Source organism: Scardinius erythrophthalmus (assembly GCF_964197995.2).
Source record: "Scardinius erythrophthalmus genome assembly, chromosome: 10".
NCBI classification, from domain to species: Eukaryota; Metazoa; Chordata; class Actinopteri; order Cypriniformes; family Leuciscidae; genus Scardinius; species Scardinius erythrophthalmus.
This window is the reverse complement of record NC_138230.1, coordinates 7,519,506-7,547,418: the sequence shown is the minus strand read 5'-3', so window position 1 is coordinate 7,547,418 and position 27,913 is coordinate 7,519,506. Positions and strand designations below refer to the sequence as shown.

The window sequence follows — 27,913 nt, the reverse complement described above, 5'->3', positions numbered from 1 at the left end:
CCACAAAGCAACAGCCTCGCAACCACTCACGTTTTGTAAAAATTTTGTTTTTTTGTTTCTTGATCTCTTAATAACTACAAAACGCAATAATAATAATAAACACATTTCAAACATTTTAATTTTAAAATGTAAGATGACTTGTGGTACTTAAAAAATATATGAATTCAAAGTAAAACCATGTCTTCAGATTATAGCGGCACGATTCTGGGTAAATTGAGAATTTGTTTTAGTTTCAAACAGAGATCAAGATTCTTTCTGAACAGACAACTAAATAAAATAACATGTAATTTACTAGAGTTTCTGACAAAATGTTAATTGCTGCAGTCTATTTAAAATGTTTAATTAATCTGAATGAATTATAAAAATAAAAAAAAAGGTCTGAGTGAATAATTCAATGACTCACTCATAAAGATGTCACTTGTTTCATTACTGGATGAATCAGCGTTTCTGAACAAATCTCTTGAATGAATGATTCAATGACAAATACATTTTTAACAGTCACTTGTCGCCACCTACTGGTGTAACCATGTAATGATACCATATTTAAAGCATGATTTACTCTATTTTGCTCGCTTCTGTAGACAGTTTTTATATCCGAACTATAAACTTTTATCCTAGTATTTCTATGATAATATGAATATTTGTAATATATCGATTCTGTGTGACTGAAAAGACTGTTTGTGAAGCTGTTTCATACCTACATTAAACATGATATCTGCTCTCTCTTTGGTCAGCGACGTTTGAATGTCTAGATTCGAATGTTCCAGTGTGATTTTGTCAAAGATTTAATAGACACAGACGAATTGTCATTTAGGAATGAGATCACGTGGGTATTTCAATGGAGATCGCGATCTTTTACCGATTGATCGTACAGCTCCACTTCAGATGCTTCTAAAAGCGTTGGATTTTGCCTAATTTGAAGTAGCAAAAGGATTCCAGATGTTAGTGACATAAAAGCAGCTTTCTCTGATCTCCTGTGGTTTTGAATGCATTTGGACAGAGTCAGAATCCAGTGTGTGAAACTCCCTGTAACCTGACCTGGACTCATGTGTGTTTAGTAACAACTTTAACACACAGCTAAGATCTAAGAGCAGCAAATCCTTGAATGAAGAAGAATCACTCCTGAGCAAAGGTTTGCGTTGACTTACAGTAAGTCAGTGTGAGGAAATCCTAATGACATTAATGTACTGTAGTGAGTCATGAGTCGTGGAAATATGTCGTAATCACACACTGAGAGGACGGAGAAAATAACTGAGCGTGCGACCTCTCTGCCCGAAGCGGTTTCTGCTCAACCGATTTGGAAACCTGTTCTCCTCCATAACAGGAACAGGAACGCAACATCCTTCTGCACTAAATCTATAACCATCTTCACATTTGTGGAATTACCAGGTCAAACTGGTTGATCTGGTTGACATGGAGCAGCTTGTAAGTGAAAGACACTTGTTACGAAACCAATGTTTGCTCTTTATCTTGGAGTTAAAAATAAATACCGTGCACGACTCACAGGACTTCCTTTATTGAGATGTTTAGCCGAAAGCTGGCAGACTTACCGGGCGTGTAGAGCAGGACGTCCACCGCTTGAGGAGACGTCAGGTCCAGAGACGGGTTAATCTTGTGTTTTAGGGTCTCGGATGTAGTTTTGGGGACCATCATGGGCACTATGACAAACCCAGAGACATAGTAAATTTACATTTAATCATTTAGCAGAAGCTTTTTGCCAATGCCACTTACAAGTGAGGACTAATACAGTCACTAAAGACTAAAAAGGTCATTTATCAGATGTAACACACACTGTCGGTGACACACACACTGGTAAAAATCATTAACGTGTTCACTGTATCACAATGATTTAACACAATTAACCATTGACTTTTGAACTTAAAAATTAACAGTGGATTCTCTTTAAACATAATTCAAAAACAAATAAATAAAAATGTGAAATGATGATGAATGAGTAAAATAAATACTATACACTGCCGATCAAAAGTTGGGGGGGGGGGGGTCTGTAAGATTTTTTTTCTAAAGAAATTATTAGTTTTATTCATCAAGGATGCATTATTTGATCAAAAGTGACTAAAGACTTTTAAAATGCTACAAAGGATTTATATTTCAAATAAATGCTGTTTTTCTACACTTTCTATTCATCAAATCACCCTGGAGAATAAAAAGCATCACAGTTTCCACAAAAATGTGAAGCAGCAAAACTATTTTCAACATTGATAATAATCAGAAATGTTTCTTGATCATCAAATCATCATATCAGAGTGATTTCTGAAGGGTCATGTGACACTGAAGACTGGAGTAATGATGCTGAAAATTCAGCTTTGATCACAGCAATAAATTACACTTTATATTCACATAGACATTTTTAATTGTAATAATATTTCATAATATTACTGTTTTTACTGTATCAAATAATTTAGGCCTTGGTGAGCTGAAGAGATTTCTTTCAAAAACATTAAAAAACCTTGCCGACCCCAAAATGTAATGGTTGTGTATAACTATATTTATATTTAAATACACACAAAAAAATAAAATAAACAAAACTTAAGAAGATAACAGTGAATAAGATCAACTTATGTTAAGTGCACTTCCACAATCTATTAAAATCGAAATACTTGTATCTTGATTCTTTTGTTTTCATAATCGCTGGAAGCCAAAATCGCAATTGAAAATACAATAAGATTAAACGGCCAGACTAACACACCAGTTTATTAAGTGATGCACGTTCAGCCATAACAAACTAGTTTAGTGACTGTGATACACACCCTCAGACTTCATCTTGTCGAAGTAGGCCAGTTTGGAGGCGGCGTAGATGGCTTTCTGTGACTGCAGGCTCCCGACCACAGCGTCCATCAGCAGGGCGTTTGTCAAGGCCTGCTCCATGAACTGAGGGTCCTGTGCCAGAGACATATCACAGCACACATTCACACGATCAGGACAGACACTCCTGACCCTCGGGCCATGAGCTTCTGAGGAACAGCCATTTGAGAAGCTGAGAGCAAAACCCAACACCACTGCACTAAACCCACATCGAAACCTGCGTTCTGTCTGGTATCTACTCACAACTGCGAAATGGTGTTATTTTACACAGTATTCTGGAGTTCACAGTAAATGCTGCTCCTCACAAGATCCATCTTTGCTTGTCGCATATATAACTTGCATTTAGGAACATTTGGGTGGATGTACATTTTCAGGACTTTTAGTATATTAGTATATTTGTAACAAGAAGTGTTTATAAAGCTGTTGTCAAACTAAAGGTCGACTTAAAGGTCTCCCTGCAGTTTTCCTCCAAAATAAAAGCTCAAGGGTTTAATGCTTGAAAGTAAAGAATTTACCGGTAAGTATAATTTAAGTAATACAATTATCATTAATATTCTTATCAAATATTCCTTTTTTATTTAAAATACAATTGTATTATTTCAATAGTAATAATTTTTTATATATATAAACAATGATAATAACAATAAAAAATAGTTTAAAAGCAATAATTATTTTTAGCAATATATAATTATAATTATTTTTTAGAATTAGAGTTAAAACTAAAACTAAAATAACAATCAAGAACAGTTTCAAAACAATAAAGAATGTTGAAATAAAAACATTTTTCTTATGACATGAAATGTTTATCGCGGTTCATATTGCAATACGATAAAATAATCACAACAGGCCTATATTTATTTTACCAAATCGTGCAACCCTATACTGTAAGTAAATCATTTTAAAATAAAACAAATTGAAATATTTTATTAGTTTACCTGCATGTCATGTGACCATCTGACATCAGAGAGCCGTGAACATGCAGATTATTTGTAATTATTGAAAAATTATAATTTTAAATCTCAGGGGGAACTTCAAGAAAATATGTTATGAATGAATGAATGAATGAATATATATAGCGCTTGCATAAAATCTTTTATGTGTAAAGTGGTTTGGCTGACAAATAAAGTTTAGGAATCCCTGAGGTGGAAGATGAATTTGGCAAAAAGAAAAAATGATGCAGTCATCAAACCTTGTGATCGTCGGCCATCTTCCTCCCGGCCCACATCTCTTTGATCATCAGGTGCCAGAGGTCACACTCCGACTTTAGATTGACCTCGAACGACTCCTTCCTGAAGGACGTTTTGATCTTCAGCGACGGGATCCTCAGCAGAAGGAAAGGAGCAGAAGATATCTTCACATCCTGGATGAGAAGAACAACGTGTTTCATGTTACGTGAGGAAACAGACAATTAAATATGGGTGCCTGGCTAGATGTTATTATATTATTATATTATGAATATTTTATTTTTCCAAATTTTGAGATCACATGATCACATATAAATATATATATCTACCGGTATATGAATGTAATTCCATTTCATTAAAGGGATAGTTCACCCAAAAATGAAAATTAGCCTGTGATTTACTCTCCCTCAAGCCCTCCTAGGTGTATGAGACTTTCTTCTTTCAGATGAATACAATTTTACAGTGTAAATATCAGCAGTGCATTACTCGCACAAGTTGCACTTTACACTTAAGTGGAATACGTTTGGCCGGACGCTAGTTATTTTACTGTATAAAGTTTTAAATATTAATATTTTTCTTACACAAACTCATTGTTTTGCTTCAGAAGGCCTTTATTAACCCCCGCGTGAAGTTCGTTTATGGCGGATGGATGCACGTTTTTGAGCTTTAATCTGTTTGGTTGCAATCAACTGCCACTATAAAGCTTGGAAGAGCCAGGATATTTTTTAATTTTAATATTTTTTAACTCCAATTGTATTCGTCTGAAAAAAAAAAAAGAAGTCATATACACCTAGGATGGCTTGAGGGTGAGTAAATCATGGGCTAATTTTCATTTGAAAGTGAACTACTCCTTTAAGTGATCCTCACCTCAATATCTCTGAATTTGGTGATCTCGACGTATCCCGGCCGGCCCTCGGTCAGCAGGAAGAGCCTGCGCTGGGTCATGGCGATCTTCCCCACGCCGTGGCTGGTCTTTACGGATGACGAGAGCTTGTAGACGCACTCATCGCTCTCCAGGTGTTCCAGCGCGACGGCCGGTAAGTCCACGTCTTGAGCCGCAGCTTCGGTCTCCTTCCAGAAGCTGTAGAAGAAGCGGAAGGTTTCCGGATCCACCTGCTTCTGCTGACCTGCGTGGAGGAGGGGGCGAAAACACCAGCGGTTTATTCCAGAACAAGGCTTTTTAATCCTCTCTAAACTGTTTTACATGGACCTCCTAACACTCCCTTGCCGACCCCAGTTGAAAATCCCAGTTCTAAGGAACGCTCAAAACCAAATGATTGATTATAATGGGCAGGGGAATGAAGTTTTACAGGGACAGATCATTAACTCTAAACCAGTATGACTTGATTCTTTTCCATGTAACGCAAATGCACACATACAAAAGTAGTAAAATGGGGCCAAAGCTCCAAAAAAATATGAAATAGAATGCATAAAATTAGTCACATGACTCATGCACTATACATACTACAGGTCTTCTGAAGTCGTATGATGCTTTACGTGTGCAGAACATACTCAAATTTAATCATCATTTACAAATAATCTATTAAAATATGATGTGGACTTCAGGAGACCAAAATGTCTCCTTCTGCATTACATGGAGGAAGGTAGGGATGCACCGATATCAACATTTTGGCCGATACCGATAACCGATAATTCTTTATATTTAAAAGCCGATAACTGATATATTTGCCGATAAATCTAAATCCAAATTTTTATATCATTTTTGAGAGCCTGATCATTAAAAGCCATGTCCTAAACACACAATTATGATGTTCTCTTTATAATTTAATGTTGCCTATATGACAGACTTGCGCTTCTGAACCATATTTTCTTTCATATTTCAAGCAAGCAATTTAAAACCATCATGGCGAACAGTGTGCATCTGAAGTGTCTCAGCTGAAGGAAATTATAAAGTATTTATCGGATTTAATATATCGACCAAATTTTCTTATCGGGCCGATAACAATAACAATAAAAATGAACATACAGTATATCGGCTGATACTAATAAGGTGGCCGATATATCATGCATCCCTAGAAGGAGGAGTGTCACATGAAACATGAGTGTGAGTAAATGATAGAATTACTGGAGATCTCATGACATCTGAGATAAGGATGGCTCTTTACTTTATGGCTCTAAGCAATAAATCAACACGGTAAATCCCCGTGAGCGAGATATAAACGGCACACAGTATAGCAAAATATCCCCTTTAAACCTGTCTGAGAACTACAGGGTTGTGCCTTGGGTTCTTTCACATCTAAAAAAAAGAAAAAAAAAGAATGATGAGTCATGCCGCGTATGTGTAAGAAATGCATTGTGGGTATCTGACACACACGACAAACACAAACTTGTTTTACAAACACCGTCCGGGAACTGTGATGTGTCATACAGCCGCAAACGTTACATGAACTTTTAACAGACAGGAAATGATTAACCAGCGTCATACGACTGAAGCATCGAGTGTGAACAGAGGACTAGAGCTAGAGGTTAAACACAGACAGGATTAGAGAATCTGGCCTACCTGAAGAACATTCCTTCACGCACACACTCATGCACATGCACGTATGGAGTCGTGAGTGCTGAAGTGCCATGCCGTGATGGGTATTAGTACAGGTGGCACACTGCACAAACACACTACGCTTACCGTCCACGGCAAGGTAAAATACAGACTGGGACGAGGCCTCCACACCTGGCAAACCAAAGCCATTTTTACCAAAAACACTAGGGATGCATGACACATCAATGAGCACATCAGCCAAAATTAGCATACTTAAATTATACGTGTCTGTGTGATTTGGCCGATTTTGGAAGCAGAAATTATAAGTATATTATTTATATTTAATATATTCTAACAGTTTATTCTGTACAACAGGGAAAAAGAATACATTTACAACAATGGACATCATATAAGTTGCATCAGCCATTTATCTATCTATCTATCTATCTATTTATCTGTTCGTTTATCTATCTATTTATCCATCCATCTACCTATCTGTCAATCAATCCGTCCATCTATATATCCATCCTTCCATCTGTCTGTCTATCCATCCATCTATTCATTCATCTATCTATCCATCCATCCATTCATTCATCTATCCATCCATCTATCTATCCATCCGTCCATCTGTCTATCCATCCATCTATTCATTCATCTATCCATCCATCTATACATTCATATATCCATCCATCCATCTATTCATTCATCTATCTGTCCATTTGTCTGTCTATCCATTCTATCTATCTATCAATCCATCCATCTATATATCCATCTATCCATCTGTCTATCTATCCATCCATCAATCTATCCATCCGTCCATGTCTATCCATTCTATCTATCTATCAATCTGTCCGTCTGTCTATCCATCCATCAATCTATCCATCTGTCCATCTGTCCGTCTGTCTGTCTATCCATCCATCAATCTATCCATCCGTTAATCTGTCTATCCATTCTATCTATCAATCCATCCATCCATCTATTCATCCATCTTTCTGTCCGTCTGTCTGTCTATCTGTCCATCACCTGATGTTGCATTCGTGTCTGAATCAGGTTTATTTTTTGGAGCGGACACACGTTCACCCTGAGTGATCCGGGGAAGGGTTCTGTTAGCTCACGCAGCATCGGTAAGGAATCAGCCTCAGTATACTTGGATTGCAAGAGCAGGAAAGGCTGTCAGATTTTATCTCTAAGTTTCCCTAGCCAATTAGTTAGCTTGTCAGTTTGGGCCAATCATGCGACAGCTCAATTCTGATTGGTCATGCTTTGTACCCACCAACAGTGAGCGCCTCGAACAGCCTCTGGATGGTTCCCAGATCCTTAACGATGCCAGACTCCTGAACGCGCCGCACAAAGTCCTCCATGTGCAAGTGTTTCTTGGGAAGTTCGAATCTCTTCACCGTCCCGCCGTCCATCGGTAGCGCCCGCTCGCGCTCATTGTCTTTTTTCACCCGGCTGATCAGACGCTTCAAATCAGGGCGTTGATCGGCCAACTTTCTCTCGTCCGCTGGCAGAGACTCAACCAGTGCGTTCAGCAGCTCGGCTGGAAAGATGTCCATGTCTGTCTTATACAAGCTCTGGAAGTCTCCGAGGGCGTCCACGCGTCTGCCGGCTACCGAGTTCACCAGGCCTCGAAGGTAATAGTAACGGGCCAGGAGGGCGGAGTCATCTGGGGTCGCCGTGGAGATGGCTTTGCTCAACTGGCCAATGAGATCAACATAGTACTTCTGAACGTACTGATAGGACAGCGGAGGAGGGAACTCTGGGAGATTAAAGGTTCTGATTGGCCTTGAGGGACCCCAGGAACCTGTTAACATAAAATGGAGATACAGTAAGTGACACTATGACTTTATCCATGTTTTATAGATTACAAACAAATCTAAATTACTTTCACTCTTAATTCAAAAATGTGCAAAATAAGCATATAGCAAATAAACACATTTCTCTGTAACACTTTACAGTAAGGTTCATTAGTTAACTACACATGAACTAATAAATGAACTGCACTTCTACAGCATTCATTAATCTTAGTTAATATTAATTTCAACATTTACTAATACGTTTTTAAAATCAAAGGTTGTATTTGTTAACATTAGTTGCACTGTGAACTAACATGAACAATGAACAGCTGGATTTTTATTAACAAAGATTAATAAATACTGTAACAAATGTGTTGCTCATTGTTAGTTCATGTTAGTTTATACATTAACTAATGAACCTTATTGTAAAGTGTTACCCATTTCTCTTCTAGGAAAATTAACCATTAATATTAATGACATCACATGCTCAGGGCATATGCAATTGTTTTACATCAACACAGTGCCGGCCCGAGCCTTTTGGGGGCCCTAAGCAGAATTTGATTTGGGGGCCCCCTCCCACCACGCGGAGTCACCTGTGCTTGACGATTATTGACACAATGTCACTCTATAATGTTACATTATAAATTAATACAATGAGGTTATGTATTAATACAAAATAAATAGCCTACTTAATAAAAAATAGATACTTAAATAAAAAATGTTTTAACTTTTTCTTTACTCTTTTACTAACTCTTTCAAACTTCTGAAAACAAACTGTCAAAAAACATATTAAAAAAAAAAATTATTTGCAAAATATCCTCCAACGTTTTGCAACCCTTTGCAGTTTGAATGATGTCTTATATGAACATGACGGAGTATGTGTTTATGTTTCCACTGTTCGATCGCGCCTGCGCCTCACACACACACACACACACACACACACTCACACACACACACACACACACACAACATATTCCAGCACTGCAATCTTGACATCGCAGCCTGTTCGTTATAGCCGTAATAAAATATAATAATAAAATAGTCAACCTAACATATAAAAATTACACTGCTCTTTTTAAATAGTCAGTAGTAGCCTACAATTCGTACCATTCAGCGCTGCGTAGCCTAAGCACCGCTCCACTGTGATGTTTCCAAGCACATTTTTGCGCATGTGAAGAGAATGATTTTTTCCCTCTATATTGGATTTCAAGCACATTTTTGCGCTTGTGAAGACTAGGATGATTTTTTTTCCCTCGATATTGGAACGTGGGTGAAGTACAAAGAAGCCTATAATAGAGCATAGTTTACCATCCAAATCCATCGCGAATGTTGAAACATTTTGATTCTAATGAGAGAGATCCGCTTTCACTTTCGCTTTAAATTATTTCGTTTTGGCTTGTTTATAGTTATTTTTTTATTCTTGTTCTGTTCTGAATATCATTAAATTTAAAGGATAAATCATTGATCAAATCAAATTTGTGTGAAATGGCTTAACATTACCGTGACTTTGCGCACGAATTTTCTATGCACGCGAGGTTATGCGCATATGACTCAAACACTGGCAGACACAGCAGCAGTTGTAGGCAGGTATATTGATCATGAAATCAGATTATTCTTGTCTTGAATTATTAATCCATTCATTAATTTATGTCACTTGTTTAATTTAATTAATATGTAAAAAAAAAAAAAAAAACTCGCTTGGGGGCCCCCTGGTGGCGAGGGGGCCCCAAGCAGCCGCTTAGTTCGCTTATGCCTCGGGCCGGCCCTGCATCAACATGCATTCTTCAAACCACATCAGGGGTCCCTGGTTAAACATGTTTCTGATTTATTTGTGATTTTCAGAATAATCTGTTCTTAAAAGTTTCTCACCGCTCTGTAAAGACATCGTCCCCACTGACATCTGTCGGACCGGGAGGGTGAGCAGTCGGCAGTCGGCCAGGTTTGGCATACTCTTCCCCAGCCTGTTGTTCAGGCCGTTCTCTGGTCTGAGGGTCTTGCGGCTGACCTCCTCCCTCGTGGATCTGAGTGGAGACTCCGTCATGGTCCTCAACCTGAGGAAAACACACGTTATCATGGAGAAATCATAAAGAAAATGGATTTTAAATTTAGCTCAGTCAAGTCAGATGCTGATTTTCATCACCTAAACTGAACCTTAAAGAAACATTCAGCTGTTTTTTAGCCTCATGTCTGGTACTGCTTTACTGATAATCGTTTCAACATGTAGAAATGAATGGGAAACATGTTTACAGTAAACACACTAACGGAAGTACAGCAGGTAAACGCACAGGATCATGACATCTATGACTCACTGTTTCAAAAATTAAAACAATGACCAAAATAACTTACCAAACCTGTCAAGTTACATGCAATCTAAAGCCATGACCATCTAAAAAACTAAACCCGGTTACTCTTCCTCTTACCAGGAAGAGACTAGCCAAAATGATTATCTTGTTATCATGGCAAACATGCAGTACATACTAAAAAATCCTATTTTGTTTTTTAAACGTCTTCACGTGTGAACTGAGCGCAATGCTTTCTCTGGTGTGCACAGACTCAGACTGCCATGTGGGTTTGCTGTTGTTTTACTGTAAATATAGTTTTTAACTTCCCCTTCTTTCAGTAACAGAATCACACTGAGACAGACTCAGGTTTCATCATCATTACATCATCAAGTGAAGAAATAATGCCTATTTTTTCCCCAGTGACGTTTAGTTGTTTCCTGTGTTTGTCTGATGCATATTTGAGCCCAGTGTTTCTGCTCAGCAGTGAGACCTTTAAAGTGCTCCTATTATGATATGTTAAAGACTCCCACTTTTGTCAAAACATCCAAGGTCAAAACATTTTTTTTGTCATTCTCATTTTCTCATAGTATACACAACATGCTGTTTTCTCACAATGTCTCTAACCAAACGGCCATTAGCATATCTGAGTTTCAGCTCTTCCTCAGCTCTTGATACACAGTGATATGAACAGTAACGATGGCGTGGGTTTTACTGTATCAATCTCATTAAAAAGGGAATTTGCTTTGTCAGCAGAAAACAGTGTCTTCTTGACATGAACAACACGAACCAAACTCTTCCAGTCTCAGATACAACTACACACAGCAAAAAATGCTTTTCTTTTACTTAGTATTTTTGTCTTGTTTCCAGTCCAAATATCAAATAAATTCTTAAATCAAGATACATTTACTTAAGCAGTAAAATGCCATAAGATATTGGGCCCTATTTTAAAGATCTGAAACGCAAGTATGAAGCACGAAACGCAAGTAACTTTGTGGGCGGTTCTCGGGCGCTGTTGCTATTATACCAGCGGGATAAATGACTCTTGCACCCAACGCAAATCTAAAATGTGTTGGTCTGAAGTAGCTTCATTACTCATAGGTGTGGTTTGGGCGTAACGTGAAATAAACCAATCAGAGCGACATCTCACATTCCCTTTAAGAGCAGGCACGCTTGTTCCATGGCGGATTGCTATTATAACGGCGGATTTGCCAGGAGCGGTTCACAGCCGAGGAGATCGACGTTCTCGTCAGGGCCGTAAAACACAGAGAAGTGACATTGGGGATGGAGAAACACACCCAAATTAGCTTCGGTTAAACAGGCGTATAATAATTTGGGTAAATGTGTAAGCTAGATTTATGCCTATTTTTTCACATCTTCATGGACACCACAATGATTTCCCTCGTGTGGTAATATTTTTCCTTGTAATTATGTATGGTTTGCTAAAAATGGGAACTGCTGCTTCTGTGTAGATGAGAAAAGCAAAGTGCACACGCTACATATGGCCAAGCATGCGCCCTTAAAATAGCATCTGAATAACGCGTCACTGACTTTAGACGAGGTTTTTCCTGGTCTGTTGCGGAATTGTTTTCTGAAACTGCAAAATAGCACCAGGGAACGTTTGCGTCAGAACACGCCTCCTCTTTTCGCTGAACCGCCCCTGGGAGCGCAAGTTCATTCCCTAATTTACCGACGTGTGTCTGTGGAGGGAAAAGTCCGCTGTGCGTCGGGTGCAAAATAGGAATGATACATGCGTCAGTGTACAAAGGCATCGGCCCTATCTGGGTGCAAGATAGGGCCCATTATGTCTTGTTTTCTGGGGAAATAAATCAAGCAAAATGATCTGTCCATGGGGTAAGAAAAATAATCTTGTTTCTGTTTGAATTAAGATTATTTTTCTTATCACATGGACAGATCATTTTGCTTGGTTTAAGCAAAAACTCACTTCATTTTGATTAATTCCCCCGGAAAACAAGACATAATTTCTAATTTTACTTTTCTAGTAAATGCATCTTGATTTAAGAATTTTTAGATATTTGGACTGAAAACCAGACAAAAATACAGTGCAGTGATTATGGACGGGGCAAAGCAGACGCTGTTTGCCGTCAGCCAATGAAAACCATAGACTGGCATTATGCAAATTTGTTACAAACCTATGCAGTTTCAGAAGGAAATAAGACTGAAATTACTGACGACTTGGCAGAATCGCTTCTTTCTTTTGGGAGACAATAACTTAATTTATCTGCACTTTGATCTTTGGAACTTTGCAACTTGACAGAGCTTTTACATTTACAAACAGCTCGATTACACACTACATGAAAGATAATATCCAAACAAGCTTAGTAACCATTTAAAAAGACTGACGCATTTAGATTGCAAGGCCTAATGCACAGATCCCATGTTTTGACATTAATCTGAAAATATGTAGTCACAATCCAGATTACTTTTCATCACCTTGATAAGTACTTTTGACATCCCTAAGGCATGACAGGCTAAAAGTAAACAGTTGCTTTTCCATGATCTTGTGAGGATAGCAGAAAGAGGCGAGACCATTTATAAGCAATGTTTACATTGAGCATTTGACTTTAAAAAGAGGATTTATAATCTTTTCACATTTCAAATATCATTTTTTTTTATGTTTGAGCAATTCATGCAAGTAATTTAGCAAAAAAAGCTTTGCATATTGGTTTTTAAACCTGCTTTCCTGATTGTTATTTACTGTAAACACTTCATTTATATGCATTGAAATGGTAATTGAAGGCATGCCCAACCAGCAATACATATGAAAAATAATGCAGAATATTCCTTAAATGAATGGAAACACAGAGGGAGAGGGAGATGGAAAGAATCCGTTTACCTCCGAGTCTCTGAACGGATGTTGAGCTGCATGCGAGTGAATGCGTCATTCTTCCTGTTCAAACGGTCCCGCAGAAATGAGTGGAATATATGAGTGTCTAAAACCTGCAAACACACACGCTTGAGTTTGGTACAGGAGCGTGAGCTGAGTGTAGAACTGAATATGAGCATTTATTTACCCTTTTGTAAAAGGTGTGATCTGTCGTCTCTCTGGACCGAAGGAACTCCTCGCTGTTGAAAACACGATGCTCATAGTTCAGGAACTCACAAACTTCACTACAGAAAGCAGAGAAAAGAGAGCAGATGTATTTCAGATCAAACACAGAGCATGAAACAACTTCAGTTAGAGAATAAAACCTTTATAACGTGTGCTTTTCAGAACTTTCAGAACTTTTGATCCAGAGTAAATTACAAGATTCTGTAATGAGAAGAGCTTAGCCAATCATAAGTGAGATCGATTACATGTCTAAGTTTTAAAAATAGCCTTAATTCTAATATTTTGTCTTAAGGATAATCTCTCGACAACTTGCTCAGGTCACATTTTAACTCAAAATTAAAAGAGACTTATATACTAAATAATAATATAATAAAATATAATATAATCCGGTTATGGTGATGGTCATTAGATTCGTATTACCATAAAAAATATATATATATATTTATTTATTTATTTTTGCACAACGTTGCTTTTTGCAGTTGCGGCTTTTTAGAAGAAAAACATTTACATGCAGAAGCATTTATTGTATGTTGCATCAGTTTAGTATTTATATACTATTATAGTATTTATTAATATTTTGAATTAGCTTTTAATTTTATATTGTCAGTTTTCATTTTAATATTAGTCAGTTTTAGTAATTTTGACATGTGCTTTTGCCATTTTTATTAGTCTAAATATTTATATTTAGCTTAAATTTATTTTTATTTCAGTTTTAGTTTTAGTAATTTTACCATTTCAACTTAAACTTATTTTAACAAAATTAAGACTTTGGTGCAAAAAAAACAGAGAAAGATATAATATAAATGACACATGAATGATCTGTTATGAGCTCTTGAGGTAGGGTTGAGCTCCACACCTGAAGATGTTGACGATGAGCTCCATGGTGACGTTCAGGATGACGCTGTTGACCTTGTGTTGCCACCGTCTCCTGTGAGCGCGCAGCTCGCTGATGTCCGTTCGGCTGCCGGCGTGACACAGATCCAGATCATAGTGAAGCTGAAGCCCTCTGGCTCTACAGAAACACACAAACCACAGCGCTCACATTCACACAACATCCTTAACCCGAAGAAACAGCACGCCATCTGAACCCTGCAGCTGAGGTTTTGGATGACACTGTTTATTTAGCACAATTATGTTCATTACAAGCAATTAACTTAATAGTGTCTCTGAGCTCCTTTGAGTTTGATGCTTTGTACACAGCAGGATCATGTTCGACAGTGAGCGCAAAATCCAGTTAATCACCTCAAGACTAAAACATGTTGTGTTGAAATACAAAGACGGCCTGTGTGAAGTGTGTCATGTTTTCAATGATAAAATGTCTTGATGCCTCAAGTGGTTTCACTGGATCTATTAAATATCTGCGTGTCAAAGAGGAAAACTGCTGGGTATACTGTACACAAAAGTTGGGGTTCAGTAAGTAAGAAAGAAGAAATGAACTTTTATTCATCAAGCAAGCATTAAACTGATCTAGTGACAGTAAAGGCATTTAATGTTACAAAAGATAATATTTCAAATAAATGCTGTTCTTTTGAACTTTCTATTCATCAAATGTATCATAGTTTCCACGATAATATGAAGCAGAACAACTGTTTTCAACATTGATAATAATCAGAAATGTTTCTTGAGCAGCAAATCATCATATAGGATCATGTGACACTGAAGACTGGAGTAATGAAGGTTTGATCACAGGAATAAATTACAGTTCACTATATATTCACATAGAAAACAGCTATTTTAAATTGTAATAATATTTCACAATATTACTGTTTTTACTGTATTTTACTGACCCCAAACTTCTGAACGACATGATAATGAAAGTGAAACAGAAATAAAGAGTCTCTTACCGGTATATAAAACAATCTCTGGCTGCCAGTGGCACATCCGGAAGATTAAGTCTGTCTAAACATGAAGACGACACTATTCCTTGGTCAATATCTATGAGAACCAGATCATCAATCTCCTGTAGAAAGACACAGCAATCTGTCATCAACTGAGAAATGAGCCTCATGTCAATGATGGCACTAGATCAGTGGCTCAGCAAACGTCCAATGGGGTCTGAAGATGACTTAAAATGCTTTAAAATGAGACAAAACAAGGATTAAAAAGCTTTACATAAATATATAATTTAGTATGGATGTGAAGCGGTGTATACCTCTGCGACCTCCTGGAAGTGGTGTGTGTGGCAGCCCATCAGGAAGGCCGTGGGAGCCATGATGAAGTCCAGCATTTGGCGGGACAGGACGGGTACGAACGGATGCTGCCAGCGCAGCGGGTGGATGAAGATCATGAAACATTCGGCGATGAGCGTAAGTTTGGCCCAGTCGGTGGACAGGAACACCACCCTCTGCTCCATCAGGATACAGCTGATGATCTGGAGGAACAAAACCACCCAGAAGGGAATATATGAGCATCTCCTCAACATGACCAGCATGAGTTTGTCTGGGTCATTCTGACCCGGGTTAAACTGGTTTGGTGCATAAAATGCTTCAAAAATGACTTGCAGTGTTATGTTAGTATTATTTATATACTTTTATAGTTTTTATTAAAATATCGAATTAGCTTATATTTTAAGTTCTCATTTTAATTTTAGTTTTTTAATTAATATTTTTGGGCTTTTGTCTTTTTTTTTTTTTTATATTAGTATTTAGGTTTAATTTATTTTTATTTCAGTTTCAGTTTAGTTATAGTTTTTATTGATTTCCAGTTGGTAATTTTTGTGCTTCAACCTAAACTAATTTTTTTTTTTTTTTGCCAAGACAACATTTCTAATTTCCATTTAGTTTAAAGCCCTGTCGTCAATAATTGTATCCCTTAAAACTCATCTTTGATCACCAAAATTACACAATTAAAAGTTTTTTCTTTGAAAAAAACTTTCTTCATGCCTTGAAATAGCTTGAATGTATCTCGACACCCTTGTTTCATTTAGTATACATGGTTCTATGAATATGTAAATGAGCCCAGCCTCCACTCACTCACTCAGCTCAGAGATCCACTGGTTGACGGTCACACGTTGATCTGATTGGTTACAAGGTAGTTTTGTGACGTCAGAACATTTTGTGTTTGTTCCTTTACATGCAAATGAGCTACTGCTCCCGGCACAGGGGGCGGAGCTACAACAGCTTGTGTGCTTTTATCTCACACACACATGCACTGAACATTTCAAAAACTTTTAGCCTTTTATGTTCAAACCAAAGTCAGACAATGATGGAGAGACTCAAGAAGTGACAACATGTAGAAGCAACTGGCCATTTCTGAATGGTTAGTTGATGAATTTATGTAGCTGATGTGTAGTTATCTTCTAGCCATTGATTAGCATATTCTGTCTTGATAATCTATAAATCGTGTTCAGGGGGCGGGGTTTATGTAAATTTTAGGGTTGGTGATGTCACTAACCCGGGAGGAATGTGGTGTAGTCTCTACCAGCCGTTTGTTGTAGTCCTTAAAAAGCGATTTCTCTAAGATCAAATCTCTCCCTTTGCTTTGAACTTTGAGCGTTGTAACTTTGCAGATGTTGTTTATGCTCAAACAGCAACATTACACACTAACTAAAGTTAGAAAAGTCAAATCATAATCAACCACCCCTTTAAGGAGAAAATACTCAGCAATGGTGTTGACTTATGAATTTACACATGGTTTGTCTTATAGCACATTAAAACACCACATAGACATATAAACAACATTAAAAGCTGGATACTCACCATAGGGGGACTTTAAGTCAGTTTTCAGCTAGCATTTATTTTATATTCAGCTTTATTTTAATTAACAAAATAGTTTTATTTAACGATAATAACTGACCTGCAGGATCTGTTTGGGTTTGAAACACAGAAACGGCAGGTGAAGATCGAGGTCCAAGACGGGCCGGTCCACATCCAGTCTGGAGGGAAGTTCAATCCGAAGGGGTCTGAGATTAAACACCTGCAGAAACATCCACACAAACCAACATTAAAGTAGGTGACCTGAAAGAGCTATATTTATGTTCATGTGAACCTTCCCAGCAGGACGGCCAGGGAATAAAGAGTTCATAAAGAGGGAATAAAGAGGCTCACCACATGCAGGGGTCCGGGAGGCGGGATGGGAACCAGTGCCAGTTTGGCGGAAAACTCCTTCACCTGCTCTTCAAACTCGGACATGCGGGAGGTCTTCAGCTGGAGCAAGAAACTATGACGGCAGAGAGATGAAATGCCTTCAGCTTATTCCTCATTCCATGTTCCAGCTAAATAATAATATGGATTAGGCTCTTACCAGGACAGACAGTCTCTGAGGGCATTATAATATGGATATTTGGAGATGACACATATGCTGTACGTGGTGTACAGACGCTGCAGCTTGGTCGACTGATAGCCGTTTTTATGCATCATATTATCCTGTTGGAACTTCAATAACACAACAAACATGACAAAGGAATTAGCGACTGTATTTTGGAAACTTTTCATATAGGAATTTAATAATTATTATAAATAATACACATTTTTCATTATATTATACAGTATGTAATATTTATTTATGTTCACACTAACATTCCAAGGTTTAAGGTCAAGCTTTTTTTTCTTTTTTTTACATTTTATTCAGCAAGGATGCACTGAATTGATCGAAAGTGACATTTATAATGTTACATAAGATTATGTTTCAAATAAATGCTGTTCTTTTGAAATTTCTATTCATTTAAAAATCCTGAAATAAATGTATCACAGTTTAAAAAAATAAAATGAAGCAGCACAGCTGGTTTCAACATTGATAATAATCATAAATGTTTCTTGAGCAGCAAATCGTCATATTAGAGTGATTTCTGAAGGATCATGTGACTCTGGAGTAATGATGCTGAAAATTCAGCTTTGATCACAGGAATAAATTACACTTTACTATATATTCACACAGAAAACAGATATTTTAAACTGTAATAATATTTTACTATTTTTACTGTATTTGTTTGATCAAATAAAAAGAGACTTTTTTCAAAAACATAAAAAAACCTTTGTTTTCCAGGCTCACAGTCAATCTTGCTCTCTCAGATCTTCAAAGGAAGTTCAGAATATCTTTGAAGAACTGAAACCTCTTTCATGTTTGTTTATTAACTATTTAGACTAGATTTGATATGATAGCTATCCATAAGAGTATGTTTACGATAGCTCACCTGAATAGGTTTGCAGTACTGAGCCACCACCCCATGTGTCTGAGTCCCGAACACATCCGTGAACACCAGGAAATGATAGGAGTCTTCTCCGCACTCATTGGTTATTCTCAAACCATCTGAACAATGACAAACCAGACTCTGTTAGCATCCGCATTAGACGCAGAATCCCCTGCTGAGGCGTTTGCGGAGGTTACCTGGGAAGCAGAGCTGCTGCAGGGCTATGAGGTCAATGTTCTGCGGCACGCTCAGGTCGTCTGAGACGCCGACTGCTGATTCGTTGGTTTTCCCGGATTCGATGATGGCTGAAACGGGTCGGTCCCTCTTCTTAAAGGAGCGTCTCCGCTGGACTCTGCTGAAGGCCTGATAAACGCTGTTACTGGAGCTGTCCTTCGTCACAAACGGCGGAGCGTGAACCTGCAGCACCTCCGCCTCCACCTGCAGATCTCTACCGACTAAACCAACATTCTGCACACAGAAAAATACATCATTAAATGGAATAACACGTTAAAAATAAAAATAAAATGTGATTTCATTGTTAATATTAATAATATGTATAATACATTTTCTATCATTTATATAGGATAGTATATCAACAATATATATATAGTATATCAATAATATATATATATAACAAAAAGTTGTTTTAATTATTATTATTGATGATTATTAATAAAATATAATTTTATTTTATTTTTAATTATCGAATTTTTCAGCATATATATGTTCATATATACACATATTTTTACATTTTATTAATTATTATGAATAATATATTTAAAAAAATACATTTTTTAAAAAGAAAGAAAAAATGTATATACTAATTTATATACTAGCCTATATAAATGATAGAAAATGTATTATACATATTATTCATGTTAACAATGAAATCACATTTTATTTGTATTTTCTATGTATTATTTCATCAAGATTTTATGTATATATATATATATATATATATATATGTGTGTGTGTGTGTGTGTGTAGCAAGCACGACAAATGAATTTGGAAATATTTTGCATGGGACTTTAATAATTATAATTATATATACACAAACATTCATATTATATAAAATTTTACAAAACATCATAATTATTAATTATTAATAAATGTTCATACAGATTTTCATTGTTTTTTCCTCAACATTAAGTGTGAATATGAAGATTTTTAGACGTCTCACCAGGCATAGTTCCTTCAGGCGTTCATTTGATACTCCAGCCACCACACACGCCTCCAGTAGACCCGACGGGCTCTTATCCGCCATCACAACCGGTTCTGTGATCACACGCAGTGTATTTACTCTTCAGTCTTCAGATCCATGGCGGCTCTTCAACTTCCTCTAGGTCTGTTAAAGAGGTTACAACGACTTCAGCTGATGCTTCACCAGACATTTTAAGCATTGCTGACTGAGCAAGCATATTGCTTATGGTTAGTGATGAGATATGAAGAGACTAAAATATCACAGAGACTTTGTGTCTGGCAACCACCAACTATGTTTAAAGCTGCAGTCCATAGTTTTTCCTCTTTGTCGCCATCTCTGTTCGAAATCTGCAATTGCAGTTATTCGTGGAATTATCAACTTTATAATGATATAGTTGTTGTGGGTTGTGCCTCGGCTCGGCACAGCGCGGAAGAATCCAGTGTTTTGAGGAGAATGTGCGGCTGTCAGTCGCCGCCGGTGTGGATACTGGCATTCGCAATCACAGATTATACTTTATGGAAGTTTGACCAACATAAGAATTTCCCCCGGAAAATGTCAATCTGAACAAACATCCACTTTTGTTCTGAGCAACTAAGGGGAAAAAGCATTGCAGTAAATCGCACTGATTAAATCTACCGATTGCTTATCATATCACTCAAACCGTGCAAATTATACTTTGTTCTCAAATTGTTAATGTGAACAACATCAGCATTGTGTGACTACATTTAATGTCCTTCCGATATTATCCTTGTTTTCACATGGGCCGGTTGCAGTCTCTTTTTCCTGTAGACACTCTGAAGTCTGAAGTCTTTTGCATTTTACAACAAGTGAATCTCCAGTTGGTGATTGTCGTTTGAACCTTTCTGGATCCGCCATCAAATTGATGTTTAATTATATCCAGTGCTGTGAGAAAAGGCTATAAATCTCCAACTCCAACATCCTCACACTCATAGCCGACTAGCCGAGACTCTTCTTTATGTGGACAGATGTGACGTAATGATGCAAAGACATGCTCCAATTTCCCACGGAAATCCACTGGAGTTAAAGACATTATTACAAGCGAAGGCAAGCATAGTTTTGAACACTGGCTGGTTATGGACTTGCTCAAACATTTATTTCGGATCATTTTTAACCCAGAAAAGTTACGGACTGCAGCTTTAAGGATTCACGCAGATCAAAATAGAAGTTTGCTCATTATGTGGTGCAGAATTTCAGCCATAAACAAATAAACCATCACTATGCAAAACGTATAATTATGTCAGCACATGGTTGATGTTTTACACATTCAAAACATCTGAGCCTTATCATCTGAGTTAATGGATGAAGAGAGTGATTTGCATGTAATCACTGATTTATATGTTATCGTTCACACATTTTAGAAGTAAAACCTGACATTCTCTGCTGAAACAAAAGAAAAAATGGTTTTATCTCCATATTTAAGAGTGAAACATGATATTTAACTAGATTTTCTCCACTGGATGGTAATGAGAGAATGTTTTAACATTAAAACTTTAATTAGATAACTGGTTGTCCTTACATGCCCTGCTGTTTTTCCATTCGAGTAACGACATGCAATGGATCGCTCCCAATGTCAACATCTGCTTCAAATCAGAATCTGGATCAAGTTCAAACTAAGACTAGAAATTGAAACTATGGCATTCGCTACAGCTCTATCAACCCAGAGAGGCCGAAGCATCTACTGTACGACTGTAAATGTAAATACACAATAGATGCTTTGGTCACTCTGATGCAACACAGACCCGGTCTTCACGATCCCTGAGTCACACAGTGACAGCATTCATTCGGCTGGAGTGAAGCTTGACAGAGACGTCAGACCAGTTGGGAAAAACCAAGAAAAGTGAGGTTTGTCATTCCTGAACATATACCTTCTTCTGTGTTGCTAAACTTCATCTAAAACTTCTTCAAACAACACTGCTATAACCTATTTATTATATATGACCCCCTTTTATGAATTTAAAAATTCGTGACACACATAGAATACACTACAGGTCAAATGTTAAGTAATTAGTATCAAGTAATTTTACGTAATTTAAAGTTTTTGGTAACACTTTACAATAAGGTTTCATTAGTTAACAAGAACTAATAATGAACTGCACTTCTACAGCATTTATTAATCTTTGTTAATGTTAATTTCAACATTTACTAATACATTATCAAAATTAAAAGTTTTATTTGTTAACATTAGTTAATGCTCTGTGCACTAACGTGAAAAATAGTATTTTAATTACCTAATCTTAATAAAGATTAACAAGTACAGTGACATGGTTAGTTCTGTACATGTAACAAATAAAACCTTATTATATTACCAAGTTTTTAAAAATGTTTCTAAAAGAAGTATCTCCCTCTCACCTAGGCTGTATTTATTTTATGGAAAATACAGTAAAAACAGCACTATTGTCAAATATTAGTACAATTTAAAATAGCTGTTTTCTAAGTGAATGTTTAGTCAAATGTAATTTATTCCTGTGATCAAAGCTGAATTTTCAGCATCATTACTCCAGTCTTCAGTGTCACATGATCCTTCAGAAATCTGTTTATGAAAAGCTTATATACAACTGTGTGTGGATGTATGTATATGTATATGTATGTATTGTACTAATATATAACTGATATTGGATATACATCCAACAGTAAAAAAAAAAATTGTAATACACAAAATCATAAATGAATCTAACTATTCTGTTACTACTAGCACAGCTGGTTCTGTTGAATCTGAGAGATTTGATGATTTCATGCACTACTTCACATCTGCTCTCTATGACATGCGCGTTCACGAGCGAAACTGAAGAAAAAACCCCGAACTTTAATCTGATGTGTTACAATAAATGTCGCATGTGATGCATGTATAATGTAATCAAAGTTACAGGATTGATACGAAGATTCAAAGTAACGCAACAGGAGCAACAGAATATTAATTAAGATTCAATAAAGATTAATAGTAAACAAACCTTCATTGTGTCCGCTGCGACTTCAAGTCATAAGTGTGTCAATCAATGGTCGTGGAAGAATAAAGCGAAAGTGTTGATGTAGTTCATAATCAGTTACAGAACACACCTCGTTATGAACATAAGGCGGGATAAGGTTTCGGCCTGAACCGTCACACTCTTTCTGAGAGATGTAAAACTCTGATCCGAATGACCAAACAATCAGCTCATGAATATTAATTAGGTGATTCTAGCGTTGCTTGGTAACCTTTGAAAGCGTCCATTCATGTGGCTTAATTAATATTCGTAAGGCATGCCGTCACCAAAACAGGATTTGCTAATTCGCCAACTGACTGAGCGCCCGCCTTCTCGGCCAATCAGGTAGACGAACGTCACCTTGCGTCATTAATATTAATATGCAAAGCCTTCAACGCACGAGCAGAAACAAAAACATTTGTTGGATCAAAGTTTCAAATCCTCTCCGCAATACATCGCAAAAATGATAAAGTACATCTAAATTACGATTTTTAAATGGACTAAGATGAATGAAGACAGTAAAACATTTTATTTGTATAAACTCTTGACCGCGTATTCACTCAATGTTAAAGCTTTAGCGCCACTTAGTGTCTATCTTTACTACTCTCAAATGAAAGATTTTAACTTACAAAAACGTTTTCTTTTGATATTCCCACACCAACATGGTATATGACTATGGGAATAAAATATTACTATGGTCTATTTTAAAATATGTACACTATATATAGCCTAATATTAATATCGGGTATTATCTATATGATACTGCCAGTGAAAACTGAATTGAAGTCTTCGTAAATAAAATGTTATTGCAATAACCGACCTAGTAAACAAGCAATACAAGTTCAGAAAGCTTGTATGTATTGACATTATAGAGGAAAACAAAATGAAACACAAAATACTATCAGTGAGTAACAGATCGTTTTATTTAGATTCTCTCTTACAAAAACCATTCATTCAAACTTTCCAGCTTGTTTTCTTGTAGTTCTACGACATCAAAATGATAAAACAAGCATTATTAAAAAAATAAAAGTCACGAGTTTGTACACACATACTATAAACACATCAAAATACCAATTCTTAAAACATAAAACCAACATAAAACACATATTAAACCCAAAATGGGGGGAGAAAAAAATGGCCAAAATGCAGAAGGTACAACTGTTTCCTAAAAATGGAAGTCCTTCTGCGACGTGGAAATCTGATCCGAGATCAGGGAACATCAGCCTTCCTGGAAGTCGAAAGTTACAGCTCAAAAGATCATAATAATCTGAGCGTAAAGACAAAAGCAGTCTTATCTCAACATTAAACCCGATTGGTTTGATTTGAGCGACACAAACTCTTCTCAGCATCTGCACTAAAGACACAAACCATAATCAGCTGAATATGTAATGCAGTTAATATGTCTCGGCACAATAACGACTGGGTTTGGCTCGTCACATCCTTCCATCGGCCGAGGATGAGGATGAAGAGGCTGAATTCATGTCCTCCTCGTTGGCGCCGCACGTGTCCACCAGACAGATCAGGCAACTGGTGACAGGGAAGGCACGCACTTTGCTGGACACGACCCACTTGTCCGTCTCGGTGTAATACTCCATGATGTGACCCAGACGGCCGACCCCCTGAAACCCGGCCAGAACGTAGATCACTGAGGCCACGGCCGCACACTTCACCGTCACACCCCTCCACGGCATCGGAGACGCCATCTTCCACTCGTTACTGCCCATCTCGTAGTACTCCACCGAGTCCAGACCACCTGACAGAAGGGAAACACTGACCTCTGACCTCTCTGACTTCACGTCTACATGATGCCATTATACTCTTTGATCATCATTTAATTATAGGTTTCAGCTGTATCAGAAACATATATCACTATATACAAACAGAGGCCATGAAATGAACCAGACCAGAATAAAATAATTAAATAAAACAAGTATTATAATTAGGAAATCAAGGTTTTAGTTTTTCTAACTATATATCTGCAGTTATTGACCAGCTTTGCATAAAACATGTGGTTTAATCACCATGAACAGGCATGTGAACACTTTAATGGCATCGTGTGCACGTCTGGGAAACTGAGCTCATGTTCACAGTGTTGCTCGACATGAATATAATTCAGTATATTTATGGTCGTAAAACATCGAGATGGAGACTTTTTTAGGCGTTGCAACAAAAAAAAATACTGATGACTGATTTTCCAAGGAAAAGATCTTCTATAACAAAAATTAGACAATTTATTACAAAACAAATGTGTAAAGTGTAAAGATATCACTGCATTTTCTCAATGACGGTTTAAAAATGGATAATTAAATGTATAATTATGTTTAATTATATTATATATACCGGTAATTATTAATGTTTTATTTTATATTAGTGCTGTCCAATCAATTAATCATGATTAATCACAACTACCATTAAAGTTTGTAAAAATATAATGTGTGTATGTGTGTGTGTATATATATATATTTACAAACTTGTATATTAGATGTGATTAATCGTGATTTATCGATTTGACAGCACTATTTTATATAGAAAGATAATATTCATTAATATTAATTTATAATTCATTTTAAAACAATATATTAAAATTGAAAAGTCAAATAAAAATATTAAAACATAAATTAAATAACATTTATAGATAGTGATTTAGATTAAAAAAAAAACAAAGTAAAAAATACAGAATTGTAAATATAAAATTAAATTTAAATTAAATTATGTACTCATGTTTTCTTACACAAAATAAACATCTGTATTTAGTTTTTCATAAACAATAAAAAAAATTCACTCTAGGTTACATATTTACTAATCTAGTATTTTAAAATAATAATAGTAATAATAATAATGGTGTTGTATTGTATGAATACTGTTGGATAATAGAGCTTGTGATGTAGTCACTTTGGATAAAAGCATTGCTAGATGAATCCATGTAAACTGTAATTGTAATATTTGCATACTGAATTCTGATTGGTCTTTCTTGCATCTACTGATCATCTGTAACTGTCTTTACTTGACAACAGAGACGTGTGCTAAACATCATGACAACAGCAAAGTCATAATCCTGAACGTGTCTAAACCAGCACAGCTGCTTCCCTCAGGAAATCAAACAGCCTTGTAGAAGTTATTCATTATATGAGTTTGTTGAATGTATTCAGTGAATGTAGAACAAAGAAAACAGTGTGTTACTCTGTCTCATTGTCTGAGTCACAATAGATGCTTGTCTGATAAGAAATTAAAATAAAACTAATATTAGCAGGGGATGTAAACTTATGAGCACAAAACATACCCAGTGTGTTCTGGCCGCCGACGGCGTATATTCTTGAGTTCACCACCACTAGACCGTGATTCTTACGAGCCTCACGCATCCCACAGAGAACCCTCCACCTGAACACACACACACACACACACTTACACTTCTGCAGAAGACCTCCATCAGGGATTCACTAACTCTTTTATCAGATGCATTCGGTCTTTGCAAATGAATTAAGACTAACAAAATACACTTTTTTATTATTTTTAAATATTTTTTTAAGAGATATAACACTTTAAACTAAATGGTTATACCTTTTGCATTCAAAATATTTCCATCTGAGATTTTAAGTTAATATTTCAATGATTTTAACAACACATTTGCACATTCGTGGATCTCTGATGTCAGTTAATGGTCACATGAAATGCATTTAGATAGATAGATCTTTATTGTCATTGTATGCGATACAACGAAATTCTGTTTGAGCAGTCCTCTCCAGATAGCAGCATAGTAAAAAACATAAAAATATATTAAAAAAGGAGAAAAATATGAACCTATATTCCCATATACACAGACACATCCCTATACTTACGTATACATACGCCCATACCTACATACATACAAACATACATACATACTCACATACATATACAGAGTATAAATACATACATACACATACATACATATCTACACACATACACACACGTGTATCTATATACATATACATACATGCACATATACATACACACACTCATATACATATACACATACGTACACATATACATATACACATACATACATACACATATACATACATACACACACATACATACACACACACATATATATACACATATATACATACACATACATATATATATATATATATACATATATATACATATACATACATACTCACATACATACACACACATATACATACACACATACATATATATATATATATATATATACATACATATACATACATACATATACATACACACACATATACACATATATACATACACACACCCACATACATACATATACATACATACATACACACACACACATACACATATACACATTAACACATTCTCAATAAATAGATAAAACAGCTAATACAGTAAAGAACAATGAACACAGCAGTTATTGCCCAGAGTCCTATTGCACTGCGGAGGTAAAATGGTGGTAAGAGATCTATGTCTGTATGCATGGGTGTGCGTATGATTTCTGTAGTATGTTCACAGCTCTGGGGAAAAAGCTGTTCCGCAGTCTATTTGTACGTGTGCTGGGGGTTCTCAGTCTGCCTGAGGGAAGAGTAGTGAACAGTGAGTGTCCGGGGTGTGAAGTGTCCTGCATAATGTTTGTGGCCCGTGTGAGAAGACGGCTTGAGTATCATTTAAACAAATAAAATATTTCATCTTTAAAATAATTTATTCATTTTAATTTGACATTTTTATGATTTCATTAATTATTAGCTTTTTTATTAACTCACAAATCTCAGTTTGGGAAACCCTGACTTAGAATATAGACAAATCATATATTGACCCACACAAATCATATTTTTATTATACTTTTATAGTCTTTAGTGCTTGACAGCCCATTTATAGAAAAGTATAGGAAAGAGCTGAACTAAGTCACAACATGAAGATGAGCAAATGATGCAGTGCTGTTATTATTAACTCAAACTATTATAAATCG

The 27,913-nt window shown here is 36.4% G+C and overlaps 2 protein-coding genes across 2 annotated transcripts in view; both read right to left on the bottom strand.

The window, feature by feature from the left end:
- Positions 1-23,138, bottom strand: part of dennd3a (DENN/MADD domain containing 3a) — a 29,972-nt gene extending 6,834 nt beyond the window's left edge. The window contains exons 1-18 of the mRNA XM_081376773.1: positions 22,951-23,138; positions 19,961-20,125; positions 18,978-19,248; positions 18,784-18,899; positions 17,895-18,025; positions 17,699-17,810; positions 17,448-17,567; positions 15,805-16,023; positions 15,497-15,612; positions 14,509-14,664; positions 13,615-13,711; positions 13,437-13,540; positions 10,170-10,351; positions 7,778-8,308; positions 4,875-5,134; positions 4,013-4,183; positions 2,769-2,898; positions 1,551-1,658 (exon numbers count right to left, since the gene is read on the bottom strand). Of these exons, the coding sequence (XP_081232899.1) occupies positions 1,551-1,658; positions 2,769-2,898; positions 4,013-4,183; positions 4,875-5,134; positions 7,778-8,308; positions 10,170-10,351; positions 13,437-13,540; positions 13,615-13,711; positions 14,509-14,664; positions 15,497-15,612; positions 15,805-16,023; positions 17,448-17,567; positions 17,699-17,810; positions 17,895-18,025; positions 18,784-18,899; positions 18,978-19,248; positions 19,961-20,044 (2,908 nt within the window). The 5' untranslated portion in view covers positions 20,045-20,125; positions 22,951-23,138. The remainder of the gene's footprint in view (positions 1-1,550; positions 1,659-2,768; positions 2,899-4,012; positions 4,184-4,874; positions 5,135-7,777; positions 8,309-10,169; positions 10,352-13,436; positions 13,541-13,614; positions 13,712-14,508; positions 14,665-15,496; positions 15,613-15,804; positions 16,024-17,447; positions 17,568-17,698; positions 17,811-17,894; positions 18,026-18,783; positions 18,900-18,977; positions 19,249-19,960; positions 20,126-22,950) is intronic.
- Positions 23,139-23,862: 724 nt separating this feature from the next.
- klhl7 (kelch-like family member 7) overlaps positions 23,863-27,913 on the bottom strand; it is an 11,115-nt gene continuing 7,064 nt past the window's right edge. Inside the window, exons 10-11 of the mRNA XM_081376804.1 lie at positions 26,243-26,340; positions 23,863-24,715 (exon numbers count right to left, since the gene is read on the bottom strand). Coding sequence (XP_081232930.1) covers positions 24,396-24,715; positions 26,243-26,340 — 418 coding nt within the window. The 3' untranslated portion in view covers positions 23,863-24,395. The remainder of the gene's footprint in view (positions 24,716-26,242; positions 26,341-27,913) is intronic.